The following is a 24,297-nucleotide window of genomic DNA, read 5'->3' as shown; positions in this document are numbered from 1 at the left end:
ATCTGTTCTCGGCCCAGAGGCCGCGGAAGCAGCCGTGCGAGTTGCCAGGGAGAAAAGCAACTTTGATTTAGGGTTTCCAAAAACCCCAGAGGGCAAATGTGACCGCCAGGGTCAATCAGTCAGCAGTTTTGGTCCAGACAAGGGACAGTCGAGTGGGGCGGTTCGGTTAAGCCACGGCGCCTCCCGACGTCACACACGTTCGCTCACACTCAGCCACGCGCTTGGGGTTATTCTTTAAACACAGGGCTGAAACTTCACGGGCAGACGGCGGGGTGCGGAGGAGCGCCAAAACCCGAGGTCCAGAGCCCGCCCCTCTCCGGCCCGCCCCCGCCGCGCCCGCGCCGGCGCCCGTGCCCACGTCCGCGCGCCTCCCTATCTAGGGTTAGCAACTTCGCGCTCCCGCTCACCGCGGCGCCTCCCCACCCGCGCTCAGCTCCAGGGCCGCCGAGGCGCGGCCGCGTTCCCACGCCTCAAGCCCGAGCTCCGCGGCCCGCATTGGCCAGCGCGGCCCCGCCCCTCCGCCTCAGCCAATCCCAGACCACGCTAGCCCTCGGGGAGGCGGTGCCCGGCGGAGCGGGCGGGGGCCTGCGCGCGGGTGGCGGGCGAGGGGGCCCCGCCCGCGCGGGAAGGGAGGCGTGGCCGGCGCCGGCTCTTGCGGCCGAGCTGGGCGGCGGCGTGGGAAAGAGCCGCGAGGAGCTGACCGCGCCGCCGCCGGAGCCGCGCCTGCCGGGGCCCAGGGAGGGCAGGCGGGAGGAGGAAGGCAGGGAGGGCGCTGCGTCCCGCTCGGCGTCCGTGGCTCCGGCCCGGCTGCGCCCGCGCGGTCTTCTCCGCGATGAAGCGCCCTTGCGAGGAGACGACCTCTGAGAGCGACATGGACGAGACCATCGACGTGGGGAGCGAGAACAATTACTCGGGGTGAGCGCGGGCTCGGCGGGAGCTGTCCGGAGCCCGAGGCATCGGGGAGCTTTGTGTACCAACGGCTCGTTGGAAATCCCGAGGTTTTTCGCCGCCGCCTTCTAACCTAGCAGGGGAAAGTTTTGCCTGGAATACTTTTGAGTGGTGGGCGCTCGCGGAGCGCGTGTTGGGGTGGGGCGAGGCATGTGGGTTTGCACTCGAGGGGTGGGGCGAGAAGACGGGGGACGCGGCTGGAAGTGTGCAGGGGCTGGCGAAGGAGGGTCCCCTGGCTGTCAGCGTTGGACACGCGGACTGGCATGTCCGGGCGACCCCGCGACGCACCCGCCACCGAAATTGTATTGGGGAGCACTTTCAAAATGGGCCAGGCGAAGGGGGGCGGGGAGATTGTTTTAATTTTTAAAGATGCTAAAAGATGACTTGCTTTTTGGAGAAATTAAAGCAGTTTGCGATGGCAAGGCTAAATAGTTTGAGATTTCCAGGTTGGTCGAGTGTAATTTGGTTGACGGAGGTGTGAGTGACAAGTCTTTCGGGCGTCCTCACTCTTACTGTTTGTTCCTAAGTCTGGAAAAGATCGGGGTCGTGATCACAGAAGCCAGCCCTCCACTCTGCAGTGACAGAGGGAGGTTATGGAGGCGTTTTAGTGCCAAGGCGGGTCAAATGATAATTGCTTCTAATTGGCATCCCCAGAAGCACCTTAATTATTTATCTGCAGCTGTCACTCAAGAGTAAAATTCTTTCTACCTTTAGAAAACTGGTTTTCTTTCAATATTAGTCTAATATGTACAGACCTTAGCTAGCCTGGAATCAGCAGAAGCAAAGATACTTACTTGAAATATTGTTTCCAAAGTATCATAATTATTAAAGTGTTGTGTCATCTTTAAAAAAATGAGATCTGAAAAACAAAAGATGTGTGAAAGGTGAAACCAGTTGAGAAGGGGTGGAAATGAGGGGAACAGTTAATTCAGAAATAAGATCCAGAAGTGAGAAGGTGAGGTAATAAGAACCTGGTGTGCACAACATTTCTAAAATGAAAGAACAAATAACAGGAACCTGGAGAATTTGAGAACACGAAAAAGCAGAGTATCCATGAATTATGAAGAGAAACAGATACCAACTAGAATGTATCATAAAAAATTATGTGACAGTGCGGTGATTTGATTGAACTTTTGATACAAAATATTTTTTTATTAGCAAACTCAAGATGGGTTACAACTCAGAGTTTTAAGCTTAGATTGAAGGCTGAGAGATAGTCACCTAGAGTTTTATTTTCAAAGTAAAATATTTACCTAATAGTTGATCTAATTTTAATTTTTCTGTTAGTGGCATATTTAATTTGGGGTCATTCTTTTGGAAAATTGACACAGAAAACATTGAATTTGTCTTTTTTTTCTTTCTGTATGACTAATTGGAGTTTTGAAATAGATAACTTCTGTTTATCTTAAAGACTGCATCTAGGGACAGCAGTTTGACATACGGTGACTGTATATCTGTTTGATAATACTGCTAAACATGGCCTTTATTTTACAATAGCATTGCTTTGTTTAGTGGGTCTGTCCTCAGGGAGAAGGAGGGATGCTATTAGAGATTAGCTGACTTTTAAGAAACATTTATGAGTGGAACTAGGAAGTACTAATATCTAACTTCTCACCCTGACTGCCCATAAGTATTTCATTGGGAGACCAATAAAAGTTTAGAGATGTTTTCTGCCAGTAGATTTGGCATCTGGATTACTCATTAAAAGAAAAAAATGGCATGATTCTTTTCCTGAAAAGATATGAAAGGGCTGAAAGCAAAGTTTGTTAAGAATAAGAATTAATAAAATAACACTGATCTAACTATGCTCTCTCTCTGAATTATTTCATGGGTGCCTTCAAGCACCCAGAAGAAACAACTGTTATGTTCATACAGCACCTGACAAACTCTTCTTATCTCGTAGGCAAAGTACTAGCTCTGTGATTAGGTCGAATTCGCCAACAACAACATCTCAGATTATGGCAAGAAAAAAAAGGAGAGGGGTATGTGATTCTTTTTTTCTTTTTGTTTCCTGTAATCCTGCCTAACGTGTAGTGGTTGTATTTTTCCATTATGAATCATTTTATCATCCGTGTATTCATACATTTTTGTTGTTCTTTTGCTTTTTTGGGGATAGATAATAGAGAAAAGGCGTCGAGATCGGATAAATAACAGTTTATCTGAGTTGAGACGACTGGTGCCAACCGCTTTTGAAAAACAAGTAAGCTGCCCCCACCCCTGACCATCCCACCAAAGAGCTCAAAAAATCTAATTCTCTCATCTGGGAATGTGGGTTCTTGTTAAAGCTCATTAAAATAATGGTGTATGTGCCCTGATCTGGCACACAGCAGCTATTTCAATAAAATGCTTTGTTGTGGCAAAACTATTAAAAACATAATCCATCATGAAGTTGAAAAACATTTCCATTCTCTAGCTTATTTTCCCCTTCAGGGTAACATGTTCATGCTTTCTCTGTTCTTTCTATGAATACCAGTAGTGGTTTAAAACCGAGCTGTATGTAGTAGTCTTCTTAACAACAACAAAAAAAAGATATCTATGTGAAATTTCATTTTTTGTCTCAAACTATTTTTAACTATTCTTTTAAGTAAGCTTTTTTATTTAAAAAAAAAAAACCAAAAAACAGCCAAAGCCAAGGAAGTAACATCTCTCATTCTATTTCCTAAATAATAGTACTAACAAAATTTATTTACCAAACCACTTGGTTTCATTTTTAATCCCTGGGTTAATAGAATCATGTTTATTTTGAGGCATATTTGTGAAAGTTTGGTAAAAATCAAACTAGCCATAAATTCCCCTTTTCAGAATTCAAGTGTTTGTTTACAAAAAAAAAAGAAAAAGGAAAAAATATTTTGCACACTTGATAAAGTAGGAAGCCAAATGTTTAAATCTTCCTCTGTCATTTTGGAAAAGTTGTGGTTTTCCCTCGGCCTCCATGGTTGACGGTCAGAGTTCTAACAGCATCTTTCAAACATCATGGCATCATACGCTTGTTGAAGATGTTATACTTTCAATTAACTTCAAATAGGATATAAGACATCCATTGTTTGTTTATTCCACTTTGTTGTTTCATGAACCACAAACATTATAAAGCAAGCCCCACAAAGTCCTTGGAAATTATCCAGAAACTGCAGTTTTGTTATTAGTCACTTTCACTGAAACTCCTGTTCATCTTCATGGAAAAATTGAACATGAACAGAAGTACAAGGTGTCATGTGTTATCGATTACACATTTTTAAAAGAAAAAAGACACCCACTCTGTATGCTAAAACTGATAAGCTAAATATAATGGGCAAGTTGTAGTTTTGATTAGTAGCATTTCCCACAACACGATGAAATATCAGTAATCAATGACATTTTTTACTTTCAGTACTGAAATGTCTACAGTTATGAGGTACAGTTCGGTGATTTTTGCGGGAAGAGGGAGGGTTGTTAGATTTTTTTTTTTTTTCCCCCTTAACTGTCGACTTAAAACAAACCTTAAAAGCAGACCTCAGTAGTTTGGCAGTTAGTTACCATAAACACAGGCTTTCCCATTTGCTGAGCTTGGCGACCAACCCTGGTGAGCTGGCTGTGTCACAATATGATTAGAAGAGTGTTCTTTTGAGCAGTTTAAATAACTCTGGCACTCTCACCGTGTACTGGGTGCTGACAATTTTCACAAAACAAGTAAAGCATAGGAACCTGAAATAAACTTCAGTTTCCTTTTCAAGAAAACATACTGATTTAATTATTTCGCTCTTCCAAGAAATTAGAAGCCACCCACAGCCCTCTGAGACAGCTTGAAGTGGCATATTCCAGTTGGTTTCCAGAGGTGCCTTAAAATGGGGGAATGGGCATAAAATATATTTCCAAGACAGTTTTATTAAGAGCCGTTTTAAAGCGTTCAGATATCCTTAAGCATTTTTGATGCTTACTAGATAAAGAGGTAGATATGCTTTCTTGTTTATGATCTTGGAATTTACAGTGACACCTGCTGGTAGTTATTGGGGGAAAAAACTTTGAAAGTCTCCCTTTTTGCACTTTTGGTACTTCTTACAGCAGTAGTGTAGTATGAATTACCTTAAAGGCATCTTAGAATTCTATTTTTGAAAAATATGCTTTTGACAATAATTTTCTGAGATCCTATCTCCTTTTCCTCCAGAGTTGGATTCAACTGATCCAGACTTTGAAGTGTCAGTTGCCCTATAGTGTTAGTTGCTCAGTTGTGTCCAACTCTGTGACCCCAACAACTGTAGCTCGCCAGGCTCCTCTGTCCATGGAATTCTCCAGGGAAAAATACTGGAGTGGGTCCCATGCCCTCCTCCAGGAGATCTTCCCCACCCAGGAATCGAACCCGGGTCTCCCACATTGCAGGTGGATTCTTTACTGTCTGAGCCACCAGGGAAGACTATTATATATCGCCTAATAAAGTATATTATTAACCAGGGCAGAGATTGATGCAAAGTTTGAGAATTTTGCAGTTGTAATAGTTTGGGTGGAGTGATCTTAGTGTAATTGTTTTTGTGATTAAAAATTACTTCTCATGCCTTTTATTCTTTAAGAGTTAAAATGGCAAATGTCTGTCACTAGGTGTGACATAATTAGTGTCTTCATGTGAAATTTGGAAGGAGTTCAGATTTTTTTTTCTATGAAAAAATTAAACTGAGAATTTCTTAGTGGGAGGGAAAATGAACATTCAGGATAAATTGTTCCAAATTTGTTTCCATAGGATTTATGAGACTTCATTATTTGTTTATTCAGGGATCTGCAAAGTTAGAAAAAGCTGAAATACTTCAAATGACAGTAGATCACTTAAAGATGCTGCAGGCAACTGGGGGTAAAGGTAAGTCGGTGACTTCATTCCTCCCCTCCTTTCTGCCTTTCTCTTTTCATTTTTTTCTCCTTAAGATTGTAAGGAAGTCATAGTTGAACAGCTCTTTAACAAGCTGAGATAGGAGGTCCCAGATTAAAGCCGTGGAAATCAATGCTAATGGCAGGATTGAACTCGTGGGAAAGAACTTCTGGAACAAAAGCAGCACTTGACCCTGGGCTTGTGTTTGCTTTCATAGTACTGTGGGAGTAAGGCTTCATTCACAGCAGCCTGGTCAGAGATTTGTTTGGGACTTTCAGAAGTGCATGCTGGAATTTGTACCAAAGACAAAACAAACACACAAACATCCAAACATAAACAGGAGGTTAGAGGCAATCTTTTTTATCTTCTTCTTTCCCTCCCCCACCGCCCTCCCCTCCACCCATTAAATCAAGGCTAGGACTCAGTATCATGCAGCTATTCCAAAAGAAGTGAATTTTCATTGTTGTTTTCAGAGTCTGATTGGTCTTGGATTTAGACCACACAGAGCATTTGAAGTGCAGGTAGTGAATCTCTGTCCTGGAAACCACTGATGCAACAGTCATTCCCGCAGAGAGCAAACAGGAGCAGGTGCCCTGGCCCAGTGCCATGGAGAGATGTATCTGTACCAGATAGTGACTTAGGGAGGAATAGTCCAGGGGTCTCGGGGACGGACCCTCACTTCATGGTATAAATGAACTTGAGATCCTGGACGCTGATTCGTTCAGATTTCATTATCGTACTTCTCACGTATCCTCAGACTTGATTTTGCCCATTGTATCTTCTTCCCCTTCAAGAAGGCCTTCCGTATTCGTCTTACCCAAGGGTGCTAGTCCATATATTTGATAACTGGCTGAGGAGAGGGTACCATAAAGACGAAGCCCTGCAGCCACACCCTAGAGGCTTCTCTCTGTTCAGCATTAGACTTTTAGTGCAGAGCACCAGAGTTTTCCCTAGATCAGGGCAGAAGCAGGGCACTGGAGAGAAATAGCTGTTTACCAATTGGTGCCCAAGTATTTCAGTATTTAACTCCAGCTGAGGACCTGTAGAACATCAGCTCTGAGCATCACCATCTTTCTACCTGTGTCAGGTGGAGGGTGATCATGGTAAAGGGATGCCCTCAGCCCAGTGTGACTTACCCTCTGTTGTCCTTGGTCAAGGAACTGTCCTGCATGAATAAACATACTGAATGGGTATGGAATTGTGATTTCTTCTCATTAAAATGTAACCCTCTGCAAAGCATGCAAATATTCTTACATAATAGAGAACTGGATGAAATTGTAGATGCCAGTGATCCAGCCCAGCTTAGCCACTGCCCCTACCTTTAAACCGAGACAGAGGTGCTAAGCTACATGGGGAGGCCTGTATCAGCAGCACTGAATTCTCAAGGGTCCCCGCAGCCCCATGATTCTGTCTCTACACGAGCTCCCTCAAGATACTAGGAGACTGACTGAGTTAGAGATGCTGCAGGGGAAAGCTGTTTGATTGCTTTACCTCTCTTGGCACTGTTAGCTGTAAAGCTAAGGATTTTGATCAGTGTTTCAAATAGTTGGCATGAGCTATACTTCTAAAGAGTAATATTGTTCTTATGCCTTAGTATAAAAACGAAGTTCCATCTTGGTTGCTATTCTCGGCTACCTGAACAGTCCTAAAATCCGTCCCAAAATAGTCTGTGAACAGACATTTGCGAGCAAGTTCCACACAAGTCGCCTGACTGCCCGGTCATTAGAGAGGTCACCTCACCAGAGAATGTGTGGGCCTTGGGGGGAGGAGGGGCTGGCGGTGTGGGCGCAAGTTGTTAGACTCACAGCAACTATGGGGCCTCAGAATGTACTGGCGAAGGGCAGAGACTCTGCGGTTAGGTTGCCTGGTTTCAAATCCTGGCTCTGCTATTTTTTTTTTTTTCTTTTTTTTTAAGCTCTGTGACCCTGGATAAGTTACTAACCTTCTCTGAAGCCCAGTTTCTTCATCTATAAAATGAGGACAGTGAGAGTGTTTGCTTCACAATGTTGTTGTGAGTTTAGTCACTTAAAGCCCATAGTGCAGTGATGGAAAGCGGCGTGAACCCCTCTGCTATTGTTATTGGCCCAAGATCCAGTCACAGGAAACAGCTGCTCATCGTGGTTTCCCTCTGCATTCAGCGGTAGAATAGGAATTATATAATTTATATGCCTTAAGATACAACAGAGAACTCAGCCATGTTGAACAATATATAGCCAGCAAATCACCAATTTCAATTACTTTGTGCCTAGTCATGAAAATTCTTGGAAGCTCTTGGGGTTCAATTCTTTTGATCTATTCTTTAGTCTGTTTTGCTAAGGCAGTAATTTCTAGAGAAGATTTAGAGTAACCTAAATTTCTGGATCCCTCTGGGTTTCTGGACTCTGTCTACTCTGATGATAACCTCCGTTCTCTCATGGAAGTCAGAAGTCTGCAAAGCCTTACAGAGGACCCTAAGGACACTTAATGTGAAATCTTTCTTTGGAGGCATCTTCTTCAGGAAAAACTTTACCTCCTAAATGTCAGGGGCTTTATTACTAACTGTGCTGAAGGCCTGGGATGATAACGATTTTTGTTGCTTATCTTCCACATTTCATGATATTCTCTTATGTCAGCTTTGTGCTGTTACTATCTTAATGTATATATTTTTCCCCAAATTTCTTTTTTGGGACGTCCAAGTTTCTCTTGGAATTCTAGCTCTTGAACTTTGACTACTGTGACAACTATTTTTCCAGAGTCAAACTATAGAATAAGTTTAAATGTTAATAGATGATAAATGAAACAGGTAATACTTTGATCTACAAAAACAAAAAAGATAATACAGTAAATGCCTTAGATGAAAATAACCTTGTTTGAATGTGATATTTGTCATTTATATATACACACATCCCCAAAGTGAGTAGACTAAATTTTAATTTGAAAATTGTTTTTAAAAAAACTTGCAAATGAGAAAAAAAATCTGAGAAGGATGTGTTTGTACTATAGGTCACTAATTCCAAGTGGTGACATTTCCCCAAATCTCTGATTATTATCAGTACCCTAAATTGGCACTGATACTAGTCAGATATTATTATTTTCTATTCTAATGTATTATCTTTGGATAAAAAGAGATTCTCATAAATGTGATGGACTTTAGCCATTTTTATGATAATAACCTTATGTGTAGGAGTACATGCATACACAAGGACATAATTAACATACATTTATTTTCTTGAATAAATGCCAGAAAAAACTTAAACTAAGACAACCAATGAAATAAATTTATATTTGAACTTCAGGAAAGCTAAGAGTTATAGTAACCTCATGGCAGCCAAAGAGCCTCATATTACCTGATAGAAAAATCCGATCTTCAAATTAGTAACCACATTTTTAAAAATCATTTTTCTTTCTTTAAATTTTTTTCATACAAAGAATGGTGTTTTCATTTTGTCGATTAAAAAAAAAACCACCATGAGTCACGAAGCATGTATGACTTTATTAAGCAGTTCTAGCACATTTCTAACGAAGTCCTCAATCTGGTTGTATGCTTTTCACATCTCAGCTACAAATGCCAAGGGAGTGAGGATGTTTCCGATAAACCCTTTAATCTCTAACTCATGTGACAGAGACAGAGAGACTGGTCCTCTGTAATACCCGTGCAAAAGTTTACTAGAGAATTTCACTGTCCCACCATACAAAAGAGACACCATTTTTTTTTTTTTTCTGGAAGTGTTTGAAACACAGATGTTCTTAATTTTTTCCCCCCACTGTAATATTTGGTTGCAAGAACAGCTGTAGTGTATAGCACTACCAGAATTGTCACACATGTGAATTGCAAAGTATACTTTCTTAATGTCTGCAAAAATTACGGCCATAAATAGCTGGCAGCATCTTCAGAAAGGACCGCTAGTTGTACTTAAATCTCTGAAGGAGAGGGTGGAACGTAGTCGGTGGTTACTTTTCATAATGGTTATCATTCTCTCTCCCTCGCTGTGTCTTCTGGCCCGCACTGTGCTCGAACCCCTTTTTAGGCTACTTTGATGCACACGCCCTTGCCATGGACTTCATGAGCATTGGATTCCGGGAGTGCTTAACAGAAGTGGCGAGGTACCTGAGCTCCGTGGAAGGCCTGGACTCCTCCGACCCGCTGCGCGTGCGCCTGGTCTCGCATCTCAGCTCGTGCGCCTCGCAGCGGGAGGCGGCGGCCATGACCTCCTCCCTGGCCCACCACCATCACCCCCTGCATCCTCACCACTGGGCGGCGGCCTTCCACCACCTCCCTGCAGCCCTGCTCCAACCCAACGGACTCCACGCCTCGGAGTCCACGCCCTGTCGCCTTTCCACCACTTCGGAAGTGCCTCCTGCCCATGGCTCCGCCCTCCTCACCGCCACGTTTGCCCACGCGGATTCCGCCCTGCGGATGCCCTCGACGGGCAGCGTCGCCCCCTGTGTGCCGCCTCTCTCCACCTCTCTGCTGTCCCTCTCCGCCACTGTCCACGCGGCCGCGGCAGCGGCCACCGCAGCTGCGCACAGCTTCCCTCTGTCCTTTGCTGGGGCATTCCCCATGCTCCCCCCAAACGCAGCTGCCGCCGTGGCAGCTGCAACAGCCATCAGCCCGCCCTTGTCGGTATCAGCCACATCCAGCCCTCAGCAGACAGGCAGTGGAACAAACAGTAAACCTTATCGACCCTGGGGCACAGAAGTAGGAGCTTTTTAAGTTTTCACGGAATTCCTCGCAGTAGCAACTGAATGTCCTTCATTTCCGAGTCAGCTTAAAACCTCTGCAACCCTGGAAGTAGCCATAGAGATGTCTGCAGACCCACAAAGGAACAGAAAAGTTGTTTGAGACACAAATCTCACAAGTGGAAATGTGGTATCTTTTTTTCCCCTCTGTTTTGGTTTAAGGCTATTTGTAACTTGACATCAGCAACTTTTGAAAACTTCACACTTGTTTCCATTTAGAAGTTTCCTGGAAAATATATGGACCATACCATCCAGCAGTGCATCAGGATGTCTGAATTGGGGAAGAAAAATGACCTGACTCAATTCTCTTGAAACTAGATGGGAAAAAATATTTGTGTTTCATAAGTGCCTGAGCTAGTAAAGTTTTCTTTTGAACATACAACATTGCACAAATAAAGAAGAGTGTAGAGGTTGGGTTAAGAAAGGATAAGGGACAGAAGTCCTGCATTAGGCTGCAGATACTTTAGTACAATACAAGAGAAGAGCACTCTGTTGAAACCAGCAGGTTTTTATTGGCCAAAAGGATTGCTGAAAATAATTTTCAAGTTGAAAGTCCTAGTTTTATCTTAGTTTGCTTTCTTTGTACAGACTTGCCAAGTGGTGACATTTAGCAATGCATTAGTGTAAGCAATTATTACATCAGTGCTCAGATTAACAAGCATTTCTGCCCTGCCTGCAAACCCCCAGGCATTTTCTTTCATGGCTCAAAACATGGTGCTTCTTTTTATAAACCATGCATTTATAGAGTGCACCTAGAGGCAGTTACTTACTATGTGCCCACCAGAGGCTATCTGACTCATGCCAACTTGAAAACTCTCTGGTTGTAAAAGTTTAATTTATTCTGTATCATTTGGACAATTTTTACATATTTATCTTCTTGATTTCATCCCAATAACATGTAAAATCTATTGTCACCTTTTGGAGAGAAGTTGCATTTCTGGAAGTGATGAGGCAGGGAGAGAACAATGGTAAGAGAAAAGCCACGATTTTTAAATGTCCTTTGTCAAGCCTGTGATTGCATTTGATCCCAAATCAAGATGAATGTATTCAATGGGATGTACATAAATTATTTTTGTCCATGCCTAGACTAGTGCTACATAATGTGTTTTGGTTTTGTTTTTGTTTTAACGACAAAATAATCTCTTAATACTTTGAAATTGAGCACATGAGATTTTATGTTTGAAAGACAAAGACACAGCATGTATTATTATGCACTTCATTTCTCTGCTGTGTGGAGAAAGCAATAAACATTATGAGAATGTTAAACATTATGCAAAATTATACTTTTAAATATTTGTTTTAAAAATTACTGTACCTAGTCTTCTATGCATTACTTTGTAACCTTTTTCTATGCAAAAGTCTACATATCACTAATTAAATGAAGTCCTTTTTGACCATTTTAATGTGGATGAGTTGCTTTGCAGAATGAAAGTTTACAGGAATTTCAAGAAAGGCCTTGTTTCACTAACAAATTAAGCCTTGGCTTTTCTTTTTCTAAGTCATTTGGTATAATTCACAGCCTTGAAAATAACAGGTATTTGAGTTTGTAAATCAATTAAGTATAGGTGAGTATGACACCATTTGGAGGCAAGAAGTGATTGGTTTCCTCTGCCTTTTATTTTTAGCATAGTTCTTGGAAAAGAGCAAATAGCAGAACGTCAAATAATAGTATACTGAACGTAGGGTAATGCGTTTGTGTCATACGTTTTGTAACTCAAATATTTATAGAGTGTTTTTAAAATATCACATGCTCTGTACCTACCTCAAGATTCTTTTGATGCTGTAGAAACTATGCAGGGATCCCTTCTTCAGTGAAGCCTAAAATAGATTCTCTCAGAGTTTCTGAAACTATTGGGCCAAACATAGAAGAAGATTTTTTTAATGTTCTTATTATGCTTATCAATTATGCTTAGAGTTAAAGGAAAAAGTGGGAGACCTCTTAAATAATTTTAATTTTGAAAAATCAAGCCTATAGTTTATTTTTTCTTTCTGTAAGTGGGTGAAAAAAATGAGCCAAAACAGATCATCTTTGTTCCTTGTCTGTAAGCTCTGTGGTTATTTTATGTCAGTTAGCTCTGATGGGATTAGGTAACAAATAACAAAATGGGTTTAGTGGTATTTGGAGTTTGTTTCTTAGTCATGATTTGTGGATAACAGGCATAGAAATAATTTTGATTTAGGATCTAATAGTTGATTCTGTGCCTGTTGTAATGACAGCATTCAAATAACTTTTTGTAGATTGTAAACTTTTAGTGATCAGGATTTTTTTTAATTTGAATTAAATATTGAAAGTAAATCCCCTCTTCCTTCTTTCTTTCATCTTTTTCTCTTCCTGTTTCAGTTAGATATTGGTTATTATTTTTCAATTTAGTTGATTAAAATATTTGCCAGCCAGCATGTTACATAATTGCTAAGGTTGTCAGTATTCCCAAAGATAATCATCAGTAATTTCAATCGTTTAAATTTCATTGGTTCTTGATCAATGTTTTACATCTTCAATTTTTAACATCGTATTTCATTCTATTAACTTTATCATTGAGTTTTCCCTCTCTGATTCAGTGTTCTGTGAAAGCAGTGTTCTGCATTTAAGGGTGGGAATTTTCAGCATTCACTACCAAAATAGTTAAAAAAAAATTATAGTTCAAGGGAAAAAGAACTTTTAGGGTTTGATTTATTGGTGGCTTTTAGTTGGGTAAAAGTTGGTCCCAAAGTTAAAGGATTTTTAATGGGGGGAAAAAAAAGAAAAAAAAAAAAAGAACAATTTTAGAAATTTAGTTCTCCCCAGATGATGAAAGCTCTATGTGGCTAATTAGAACCCAGTTTTGTATTTCACATCAGTGAACCAGAAAGTGTTTATTGAATAGCTCCTGTGTGCCCAGCGTTGTGCTGTGTACACTCACTTTCCAATGCTGTGTGATCTTGCAGCCTGACAGTGTTGGGTACGACTGCCACCCTAGCTATTCACAGGGACCCTCAAAAGAAACAGGCGCCCTGAAAATGAGGAAAGGGGTTTCTAGAAACTAGCTAGGGAGGCTCTTTCTCTCCTTGGGATCTTTTGCAATTACAAATACGACATTTCCTATCATATTTGGAAAAATCTAAGGGACTTTTAAAGTAATGGTTAAACATAGAGTCCAAATATTAACCAGATTGTTGGCTTATAATCCACATGTACAAATGTATCCTCAGTCTTAAAGATGCCTTTTAAATTATCTTTCTTATTTATTTAACTTGTCCCTTTTACCAATAATTAATGCAAGGTAAGAGTAATCACAAAGCAAGATGATTTTAGAATTTCATATCTCTGTAAGACTCCATTAATTACAAAGTACACTATTTAAGATTTTAAGGAAAAGTACCACCACAACATAATTTTACATATCCCAATTTCCAAAGTGTGAAACTTTTAAAAAAATTGCATCTTGCATTTGAGGTGATACAATAATAATATATTCAGATGTGATTTTAAAAGTCCATGGCTAGAAATGTACATAGATTAAAACATGGGGGATTTAGCTTTCTTTAAAAATATCAGCAAGAGTCTTAGTCAAATCAAAGAATCTGGATTGACCTTGTAATGGTTTAATGATCTAAAGATAGATGTATTTTTTTAAGCTTTTCATGTTTTTATTGCCCAATGGGACTATTCCTAGTTCTGCATTTTACTGAAGAAAGGAGTTTGACTTCCCCTTGTAATTCTTTTAAGATCTAAGCAATAACCGAGGTTGTGAATATTTTAGCAACTACAACAAAGCATTACAGCACATACGACATCATAAACGGTGACTATAGCTTGTGTTCTTTGGAGTGAAGGATAAGTCTTTGAACTTGAATGAGATATCTTTAAAAGAAGAAAAGTCCCTTAGCTTCCATAGACAGTCTTGTACAAGAGGCCAGAGGCAGATAGGAAATGGCTTTTCAGGTACCAGGTGGCACTTTCTCCCCCTCTTCTAACTTTAGAAGAACAGACTGGAATGGGGTTGGTTGGTCAGGGAGTCTGGTCCTCTTTTAAGACTGACAGAATCAACAACTCGCTGTAAATCACTAGTCTAGAAACAAATATGTCGTAATACTATTAATACTGTTCCATTTTCTGTGCTAAGCTCCATGTCGAGTGCTTGACATCTGTTACCTCATTGAAGCCTGGTTAAGTGTCCTATAGAGGAGATAGTTTTATTATCGTTACATGTTAGGAATGGAGAAGAGGTTGATTTCCAAGGTCAAACCTAGCAGTTTGAGCTGTGAGTCAGCCCAGGCCTCTCTGATTCTTAAGCCCATACCTTTGACCTCTAGGCAGTAGCTTCTGGCAGAACTTTTGGACTCACTTATTCAGACTAACCAAAAGTTTCAACCTGCCTGAGATCACTTTGAGCTAAAGACAAGAGTAAATTAGCATAAAAATCACTATCATCTCTCCCATTTAGTATATGAAAGGATAAAAAATAATAACTGCACTTTATAATAATGCAACATAAAAGGAAATTATTTTGGCAGTTCCCTGGTTTTAACTTTAAACTGTCAAGCAGTTGAGAGTTAAAGTATTGAACTGCTTATCTTAATCAGTGAAGTTACCCTCTGTAAAAGCTATCAAAAAATATTCTATCATCTCAGTCAAGGTGGCTGACAAAAGTGAGGCAAAATAGTGGCTAGATAGCTGAGAGAATTGAATTTGAAAAAAAATTCCTGTCTTCCATTAGATATAAAAGTTAAGGGATTTTTTTTGAGGGGAAAATGATGGATTATTCTGAATGTTTATGCATTCCAGGTCCATCATGTCATAAAACAACACTCTTCGTTTGGCCTATGAAGACCTGCTCAGTAATCCACTCACTCTAAAAAGTCTTGTTATCAGGAAGGGCTCTTTAACTAACCTAAAATTTTCCACCTGCTGTTAAGCATGCTTTCTATAACTGTTAACAGTTTATATGTGTATAATTTTTCAAAAATCTTATATCCAGAGACATTTTTATATGCCTCTAAATTCTCAGTCTTCTGAGAACTGAATATTCTGTATCCTTGACCTCTGTTGTCATTTTATTAGTCTGTGGGAATGAAGAGATTTATGCATATGAAATGAAATATGCATGTAACAGAATGCCTCATAAGCTTTTTTTTTTTTTTAAGGGACTGAAAGAGGCAAGTTAACTCTAAAGTTTCTTGCCTTAAGCTTGCATTGCAGTCATTTTGTGTTTTCATTGCAGTGAAAACAAAGTCAAATTTTCTCATGCGGAAGAAAAGCTATTTTGCAAAGAAGAATGGCTATTATTCATAATGTTTTACTTGTGTAAGTGGGATGATGAATTTTATATTTCTCACAAATTCCTAAAACAACTGAGTATTTTGAGTTAATCCCGCCTGTTCTGATTATAAGTTGTTGAGCTGAATATTATTTACCACATTATAAAACTAAAACTCTGCCTGCTTTCTATGTCTGTCATTGCTTTTTTTTTTTTTTAGCCTTTTTCCTTAAGTGCAGAGAACCAAAGACTTTTTTTTTCCCCAGCAAAACAACATGAACAGAGCTTCATGTAGCTGCTCGTGTAGACTTTCTCCTGGGCCAGCAAAGTCTGTCATCTTCCCATATCCTAGCCAGTCTGTCCCAGCACAGCTGCTTTAAATAGGCTTCCCATGAGACGTGGCCACAGTCAGGAGGGTAAAACACAGAGGTACAGAGACCATATGTCACCATCGTCATAACACATTTCTCAGTCGCAGTCACCAGCCACCTTCCAAACAGGAACTAAGCCAGTCGCTTTTTTGTCTCACAGGCAGCCACTGTCAAATTTATTTTGTTATTTTGACATTTCTGACAGCCGAAAGATAAGCATAGCATAGTGCAAATGGTGGAGTGTGGTAACGTCAAAACCCACATACAGCCTGGTGACCTCGGATAAGGGTACTGTCATCTCATGAGGATACTATCAAGCTCATCGGGCAAGCGTTGTCTCTGGTGACAACATCCTTTATCGCTACAATAAAGAGGCTTGATGGGACACTGCGTTCCCTTTCAAGGTACAGAACACCCCCCAAAAGATGTCCATGAGTCCACAATTGCTGAGGCATTAAGCAGGCTTAAGGCATATGTGTTACACCAAGAGAGCATACCTAAACACCAAGTACTACCTGACCGTGATTGTAGGAGAACAGGTCTCAGCAATAAACCCGTGAATTATCTGGCTCATGCTGACCAGGTCTCACAACACAGTCTACCGACTTTGATGTGACCATCAAACCCCAAGTGTGCCCAGCAGCGGGAGCCGCAGACAGAACAACACAGGAGCAATAACTCAGTGTTTAAGTGCCTTTAGTCAGTTCCCAAGACACTGACGTCTGGCAGCCAGCTTTCTTGCTTTGGGTATCAGGAGCTTAAGTCAGGAGAATAAACAAAATTCAGTACTGTTTATTTTCAAGATATGACAAGCCAGAGAAGTATAAAAGTTGCTCATTTAATGTCCCCTTTAAATGTATGCGTGCTGCCTGCTATGTTGCTTCAGTTGTGCCCAACGCTCTGTGATCCTACAGACCGCAGCCCGCCAGGCTCCTCTGTCCCTGGGATTCTCCAGGCAAGAATACTGGAGTGGGTTGCCATGCCCTCCTCCAGGAGATCTTCCTGACCCAGGGATTGAACCTGGGTCTCTTACATCTACCTGCATTGGCAGGTGGCTTCTTTACCATAGGGCCACCTGGGAAGTTTAAATGTATAGCATAGGGGTTTAATTCTGTAGGCATATCCCCTATTGATACAGGAAAGACATATTAACATACATGCTAGATGACAGTGCCACTCCACAACACTGTCCAGTTTACCATATGTTTAACTAGTTAAATCAAGTCAGGTAAGCAGTTTTAAGATGTGGTAGCTTATTAAAAATGTCGGTACTTAACTCAGATCACTTATACATAACTTGAAATCCATATTTATAAGTCTAGTCAGTTTCTCTCTATTCTACTCAACGTTGGTAAGTCATTGATAAAATCTCACCTCTTCAATGAATAGAATACATCGTATAATGACTAAAAGGACAAGTTCTGAGGTCAGATCTTGAGATGTATTGACGGTATGACTTTGGACAAATGAGCGTATCTGTGTCAGCTTTTTGTCATCAGTAAAATAAGATTTAAAAAGCAGCATCTGGGGCTTCCCTGGCAGTCCAGTGGTTAAAACTCGGTAATTCCACTCCAGGGAGTGGCTTCAGTCCCTGGTGGGGAAGCTAAGATCCTGTATGCTGTGTGCAAAGCCCCCCGACCAAGAAAGAAACACCTATCTCACAAGGATTTTCTGAGGATTAAATGAGATAATGTTCAAAAGACCTGGCACATGGTATGCTAATCAATAAACAGTAGTGTTGCTCGTTCAAATTTAGTTTGTTGAAAGTGTCTTAAGATCCAGATTAAGTCTCAGTTGGTCCCATTCACACAACTTTATTCAAATATGTGCCCAGGTAGGCCAGCAAGACCTATTCTCTTTACATTAAATTAGTGGCGTGTACATATTTCTTTTTGAATGTATTTAAGGTGGATAGAATTTCAGACTTAGATGAACATAATTTAGACCAGTGCTTCATTTACTAGGTGAAAAATACAGAGACTCAGCCAAGTTAGAGAATTTTTCCCACAGTCACGTAACCCAGGCCTCCTGATTTCTAACACATGATCATAAACTAAACCTTTTCTTTCATACCTTTTATATTTTAGGTGCCAAAGGTTTTTATTCTGTTGTGGATGTGCAAAATCGGCCTATTTATTTGTTAAGAAGTACACCTTACATTTCCTGTCTTCAAAAGCAATGGTTTCTAGTTTGATTCAAAACAAATATGATGGAGTCATGTTTCTTTAAAAGAAAAATCTGAAATCTAACATAGCTGAGATTGAAATCATATTACTGTTTTTTAATGAGGGAACTTCCCTGGCAGTTCAGTGGTTAAGACTCCATGCTCCCAATGCGGGGAGCACAGGTTCGATCCCTGGTTGGGTAACTGAGATCTCCCATGCTGCATGGCCTAAAAGTAAATAAATAAATAACATCCTTCACTATAGAAAAACTAATCATGCATAGGTGAGCAGAGTCGTGCCGCCATCTAGCACTTAAGGCAGAATCTGTCATACACAATGATGAAGCTGTCTCACTAGCAACTGGGCAGGGGTTTTGAGCTGCTCGCACCCTCTTTTCTGTGCCTCCCTGTTGCTCTTAGAATGAAGACAAAATCCTTAACCTCAGGCCAGGAGACCATGTAAGATCCGACCCCCGCCCACTTTTTAAACCTCTCCTTACCTCTCTCTGGAGCAGGGCATGGCAACCCACTCCAGTATTCTTGCCTGGAGAATCCCATGGACAGAGGAGCCTGGTGAATTACGGTCCATAGAGTTGAAAAGAGTCAGATGTGACTGGCGCGACTTAGCAAACACACGCCCCCCGATCTCTGCTACTTCTAACTCACCACCCAGCCATCTGCCTTTTTTCCAGCCCTCTTCTCATTGCTCTCCCCTGCTACAAGGTCTTGTACATATTCCTTCTGCTCTGAATGTTCTTTTCTCTCCTTCTTACCTAGGTAAATTATCTTACTTTTTAAACCTTGAGAGATGGATCACTCCTCTAACATCTCCAGTTGGTTCAAAACCATATTGTGGAATGGCTTGAACCACATACTTTTCCTTGACTGAATGTATGAGTTGCGATTTAAATTCGTTACTGTATGATTACTCCACCACTACACTGAAAGCAAACAGTAATGACTATGTTCCCAGGTAGCACAGTGGTAAAGAAATGCAGGAGATACAAGAGATGCTGGTTCGAACCCTGGATCAGGAAGATCTCCTGGAGAAGGGAATGGTAATCCACTCCACTATTCTTGCCTGGAAAATCCCATGGAGAGAGGAGCCTGGTGGGCGACATACATGGACTCGAAAAGAGTCGGACACAACTAAACAGCTGAGCACAAATATGTTTTGTTCACCATTAAGTTTCCAGGGCCTCTTTGCCCTGTGTCTGGTGCAGAAGAGAAGCTCAAAAAATACGTGTAACAGTGGATGAATGACTGAATACATAAATGCGTGACTGATGGAATGAAGAACAAGGGAATAAATGTCATATGCTAGACCTGCATTCTTGTTGCACTGAGTTTATCTGAATTGTTTTCCCCAAACTTTAATCTGATAGTGCAATATATATGCAGGTAAAATCACACATACTTGATGAAACGAGATGAAAGACGCTAAAAGAAAAAGAACTTTATATTGCTCCTTATGAATACAATAAACTCTAGATTTTGACCAGGTCCAACATTCTCAACTGGTTCCAAATAGGAAAAGGAGTATGTCAAGGCTGTATATTGTCACCGTGCTTATTTAACTTATATGCAGAGTACATCATGAGAAATGCTGGACTGGAAGAAGCACAAGCTGGAATCAAGATTGCCGGGAGAAATATCAATAACCTCAGATATGCAGATAACACCACCCTTAAGGCAGAAAGCGAAGAAGAACTAAAGAGCCTCTTGATGAAAGTGAAAGAGGAGAGTGAAAAAGTTGGCTTTAAAGCTCAACATTCAGAAAACAAAGATCATGGCATCTGGTCCCATCACTTCGTGGCAAATACATGGGGAAACAGTGGAAACAGTGATAGACTTTATCTTCTTGGGCTCCAAAATCACTCCAGATGGTGACTGCAGCCATGAAATTAAAAGACACTTACTGCTTGGAAGGAAAGTTATGATGAACCTAGACAGCATATTAAAAAACAGAGACATTACTTTGCCAACAAAGGTCTGTCTAGTCAAGGCTATGGTTTTTCCTGTGGTCATGTATGGATGTGAGAGTTGGACTATAAAGAAAGCTGAGCACCGAAGAATTGATGCTTTTGAACTGTGGTGTTGGAGAAGACTCTTGAGAGTCCCTCGGACTGCAAGGAGATCAAACCAGTCCATCCTAAAGGAAATCAGTCCTGGGTGTTCATTGGAAGGACTGATGTTGAAGCTGAAACTCCAATACTTTGGTCAGCTGATGTGAAGAGCTGACTCATTTGAAAAGACCCTGATGCTGGGAAAGATTGAAGGTGGAAGAAGAAGGGGATGACAGAGGATGAGATGGTTGGATGGCATCACTGACTCAATGGACATGAGTTTGACTAAACTCTGGGAGTTGGTGATGGACAGGGATGCCTGGCATGCTGCAGTCCACAGGGTCGCAAAGAGTCGGACACGACTAAGCAGTTGAACTGAACATTCTCAAAGTAACTATGGGGTGTGTGTGTGTGTGTGCGCTAGCTGCTCAGTCATGTCCAACTTTTGTGTCCGACTCTTTTGCGACCTCATGGACTATAGCTACCAGGCTCCTCCCACAATGCAGGCAGATTCTTTACCACCTGAGCCAAGTATGGGTTCAATTCAGTTCAGTTGCTCAGCTGTATCTGACTCTTTGCGACCCCATGAACCGTAGCACGCCAGGTCTCCCTGTCCACCACCCTGGAGTTCACTCAAACTCATGTCCATCAGCTCGGTGATGCCATCCAGCCATCTCATCCTCTGTCATCCCCTTCTCCTCCTGCCCCCAATCCCTCCCAGCATCAGAGTCTTTTCCAATGAGTCAACTCTTCGCATGAGGTGGCCAAAGTACTGGAGTTTCAGCTTGAGCATCATTCCTTCCAAAGAAATCCCAGGGCTGATCTCCTTCAGAATGGACTGGTTGGATCTCCTTGCAGTCCAAGGGACTCTCAAGAGTCTTCTCCAACACCACAGTTCAAAAGCATCAATTCTTCGGCGCTCAGCTTTCTTCGCAGTCCAACTCTCACATCCATACATGACCACAGGAAAAACCATAGCCTTGACTAGACAGTTACTTGGATTAAATGTGTCTGAATGAAACACATGAGTCTAGGGCGCCACCTTGTGGTTTATTTTCACATTTATAATTTTCAATCTTCCCAGAACTTTCTGTTAATACTTGACCAAAAAAACCCATTAAAACTATAGCAGCAGAGAGGAGTGGAATTTTTGGTCAAATAAATAATTGCTTTCATATCATTATCCCAAAGACTTTATTCTAATATTATCATCCATTCCTTTTTATTTTAATTAGATATTGAACTGACAGAAAAAAAGTGTAACATATGTATGTTATAAATAATCAAATAAAAACTCATACTTGTGTACTCACCACCCAGATCAGCACTGCCAGTGCTTAGAAAGACTCCTGTGTGCCTGTGCACCTCTCACTTTATCCTTTCTCTGTTTTCTCCATTAACCAGGCATACCCACTACCTTGTTTTTATGTATAGTTTACCGTCCATGTACCTATCAGTGTGGCTTCCCTGATGGCCCAGATGGTAAAGAGTCTGCTGCAAAGCAGGAGACCTGGGTTCAAACCCTGGGTGGGGAAGATCTCCAGGAAAAGGAAATGGCACCCCCTCTAGTATTTCTGCCTGGGAAATCCCATGGACAGAGGAGCCTGCTGGGCTACAGGCCATGGGGTCAGGAAGAGTCGGACTCAACTGGATGACTAAGCACACATGTATATACATATCATTAAGCAATAGTTTGCATTTAGCATTTAAAACATCATATGAAATGATATCATTCTGTATTGGATTTGGGTTTGGAATTATACAGTATTTTTCTGCAATTCATCATGTTGATAAGAAAGGCTGTGACTCATTTGTTTTCACTACTCTGTAGTATTTCACTAAATGACTATACCACAATATATCTAGAGGTTGTACTCTTTTTTTTTACCTTTTTATTTTCTACTGGAGTATAGCGATTAACAATGTTGTTAATACAATAAAATTAACAACAATTAATAAAACAAATTATTAATTAACAAAATTAACAATTAACAATTGTTAATAAACAATTAACAAAATTAACACAATTAATAAACAATAAAATACAGTTTCTGTTGGAGCATAGCCGATTAACAATGTTGTGATAGTTTCAGGTATTTATGCCAAAGGAATTCAGCCATCATATACATGTATCCATTCTCCCCCAAATTCCCCTCTCATCCATGCTGCTGCATAACTAGTTCTTCTACTCTTGATGGATATTTAACTTGCTTCCAGTTTGGGTCTATTATGATGGTGCTACTGTGAACATTCTAGTATGTATCCTCTGGTGCTCACATGAAGATTTCTCCCAGGAGTTTGAATTGCTAGGTATGAGAACCTCCAAATTTACTAGATAATAAATTATTTTTCACTTATTTTATTGCACCAATTTATATTCCTACCACTAGTGTATACACATTTCAGTTCAGCATCTTTAAAAGCGCTTAATATTGTTAGGTTTTCCTCCAGTTTTTATACTTTATGGGTATAAACTGAATCTCTTTTGTTTTAATTTGCATTTCTTGATGACACAAGAAGTCCATCCTTTTTTCAAATGTTTATTGATGACCCATGTTTCTTCTGAAAAGTGCCAGTTCTGATTTTTTGCCTCATTCTTTAATTTATCCACTCAAGAATCATTTTAATTGCTGCTATGTGCCAAGTACTGTCACTGTTTAGAGGATACAAAGATGACTATGATAATCCAAGTCTATGCCCCAACCAGTAATGCTGAAGAAGCTGAAGTTGAACAGTTCTGTGAAGACCTACAAAACCTTCTAGAACTAATACCCGAAAAAGACGTCCTCTTCGTTGTAGGGAACTGGAATGCGAAAGTAGGAAGTCAAGAGATACCTTGAATAACAGGCAAATTTGGCCTCATAGTACAAAACGAAGCAGGGCAAAGGCTAATAGAGTTTTGCTAAGAGAATGCACTGGTCATAGCAAACACCCTCTTCCAACAACAGAGGAGAAGACTACACATGGACACTACACATATACAAGATGGTCAATACCGAAATCAGATTGATTATATTCTTTGCAACCAAAGATGGAGAAGCTCAATACAGTCAGCAAAAACAATACCAGAAGCTGACTGTGGCTCAGATCATGAAATCCTTATTGCCAAATTCAGACTTAAGTTGAATAAAGCACGGAAAACCACTAGACCATTCAGATATGACCTAAATCAAATCCCTTAACAATTATACAGTGCAAATGACAAATAGATTCAAGGCATTAGATCTGATAGAGTGCCTGAAGAACTATGGATGAAGGTTTGTGACATTGTACAAGAGGCAGTGATCAAGACCATCCCCAAGAAAAAGAAATGCAAAAAGGCAAAATGGCTGTCTGAGGAGGCCTTACAAATACTTGAGAAAAGAAGAGAAGCTAAAGGCAAAGGAGAAAAGGAAAAATATAAGCATCTGAATGCAGAGTTCCAAAGAAGAGCAAGGAGAGATAAGAAAGCCTTCCTCAGTGATCAGTGCAAAAAAATAGAGGAAAACAACACTATGGGAAAGACTAGAGATCTCTTCAAGAAAATTAGAGATACCAAGGGAACATTTCATGCAAAGATGGGCTAGGTAAAGGACAGAAATGGTATGGACCTAACAGAAGCAGAAGATATTAAGAAGAGGTGGCAAGAATACACAGAAGAACTATATAAAAAAGATCTTCACAACCCAGATAACCATGATGGTGTGATCACTCGCCTAGAGCCAGACATCCTTGAATGCGAAGTCAAGTGGGCCTTAGGAAGCATCACTATGAACAAAGCTAGTGGAGGTGATGGAATTCCAGTTGAGCTCTTTCAAATCCTAAAAGATGATGCTGTGAAAGTGCTGCACTCAATATGCCAGCAGATTTGGAAAACTCAGCAGTGGCCACAGGACTGGAAAAGATCAGTTTTCATTCCGATCCCAAAAAAAGGCAATGCCAAAGAATGTTCAAACCACTGAACAATTGCACTCATCTCACA

The 24,297-nt window shown here is 40.8% G+C and overlaps 1 protein-coding gene across 3 annotated transcripts; it reads left to right on the top strand.

Annotated features, from left to right (window-relative positions):
- The first annotated feature begins 832 nt into the window (after window positions 1-832).
- On the top strand, window positions 833-15,915 carry HEY2 (hes related family bHLH transcription factor with YRPW motif 2). 3 transcript variants are annotated; one of them, NM_001192055.1, is made up of 5 exons: window positions 833-915; window positions 2,852-2,930; window positions 3,065-3,148; window positions 5,689-5,770; window positions 9,787-11,897. In NM_001192055.1, exons 1-5 carry the CDS (start codon window positions 833-835, stop codon window positions 10,470-10,472), a joined length of 1,014 nt encoding a protein of 337 aa, NP_001178984.1. In that variant the 3' UTR covers window positions 10,473-11,897. The 3 variants fall into 3 exon arrangements, with proteins under 3 accessions (NP_001178984.1, XP_024852543.1, XP_024852544.1); XM_024996775.2 differs by lacking the exon at window positions 833-915 and adding an exon at window positions 922-1,250 and having other exon boundaries at window positions 9,787-15,915; XM_024996776.2 differs by lacking the exon at window positions 833-915 and adding an exon at window positions 1,259-1,394 and having other exon boundaries at window positions 9,787-15,915.
- The last annotated feature ends 8,382 nt before the right edge of the window (window positions 15,916-24,297 follow it).

This window comes from Bos taurus, chromosome 9, assembly GCF_002263795.3.
Source record: "Bos taurus isolate L1 Dominette 01449 registration number 42190680 breed Hereford chromosome 9, ARS-UCD2.0, whole genome shotgun sequence".
Lineage (NCBI taxonomy): Eukaryota > Metazoa > Chordata > Mammalia > Artiodactyla > Bovidae > Bos > Bos taurus.
The sequence above is the reverse complement of the archived record's forward strand: the minus strand, read 5'-3'. Positions and strand labels throughout refer to the sequence as shown.

What these genes read in the sequence shown, in the direction of transcription:
- HEY2 (XM_024996775.2), top strand. Translation starts at nt 1,099, where the DNA reads ATGTGGGTTTGCACTCGAGGGGTGGGGCGAGAAGACGGGGGACGCGGC. An exon ending in ACGCACCCGCCACCGAAATT is followed by an intron (nt 1,251 to 2,851) that starts GTATTGGGGAGC and finishes CTTATCTCGTAG; the next exon opens with GCAAAGTACTAGCTCTGTGA. An exon ending in CAAGAAAAAAAAGGAGAGGG is followed by an intron (nt 2,931 to 3,064) that starts GTATGTGATTCT and finishes TTTTGGGGATAG; the next exon opens with ATAATAGAGAAAAGGCGTCG.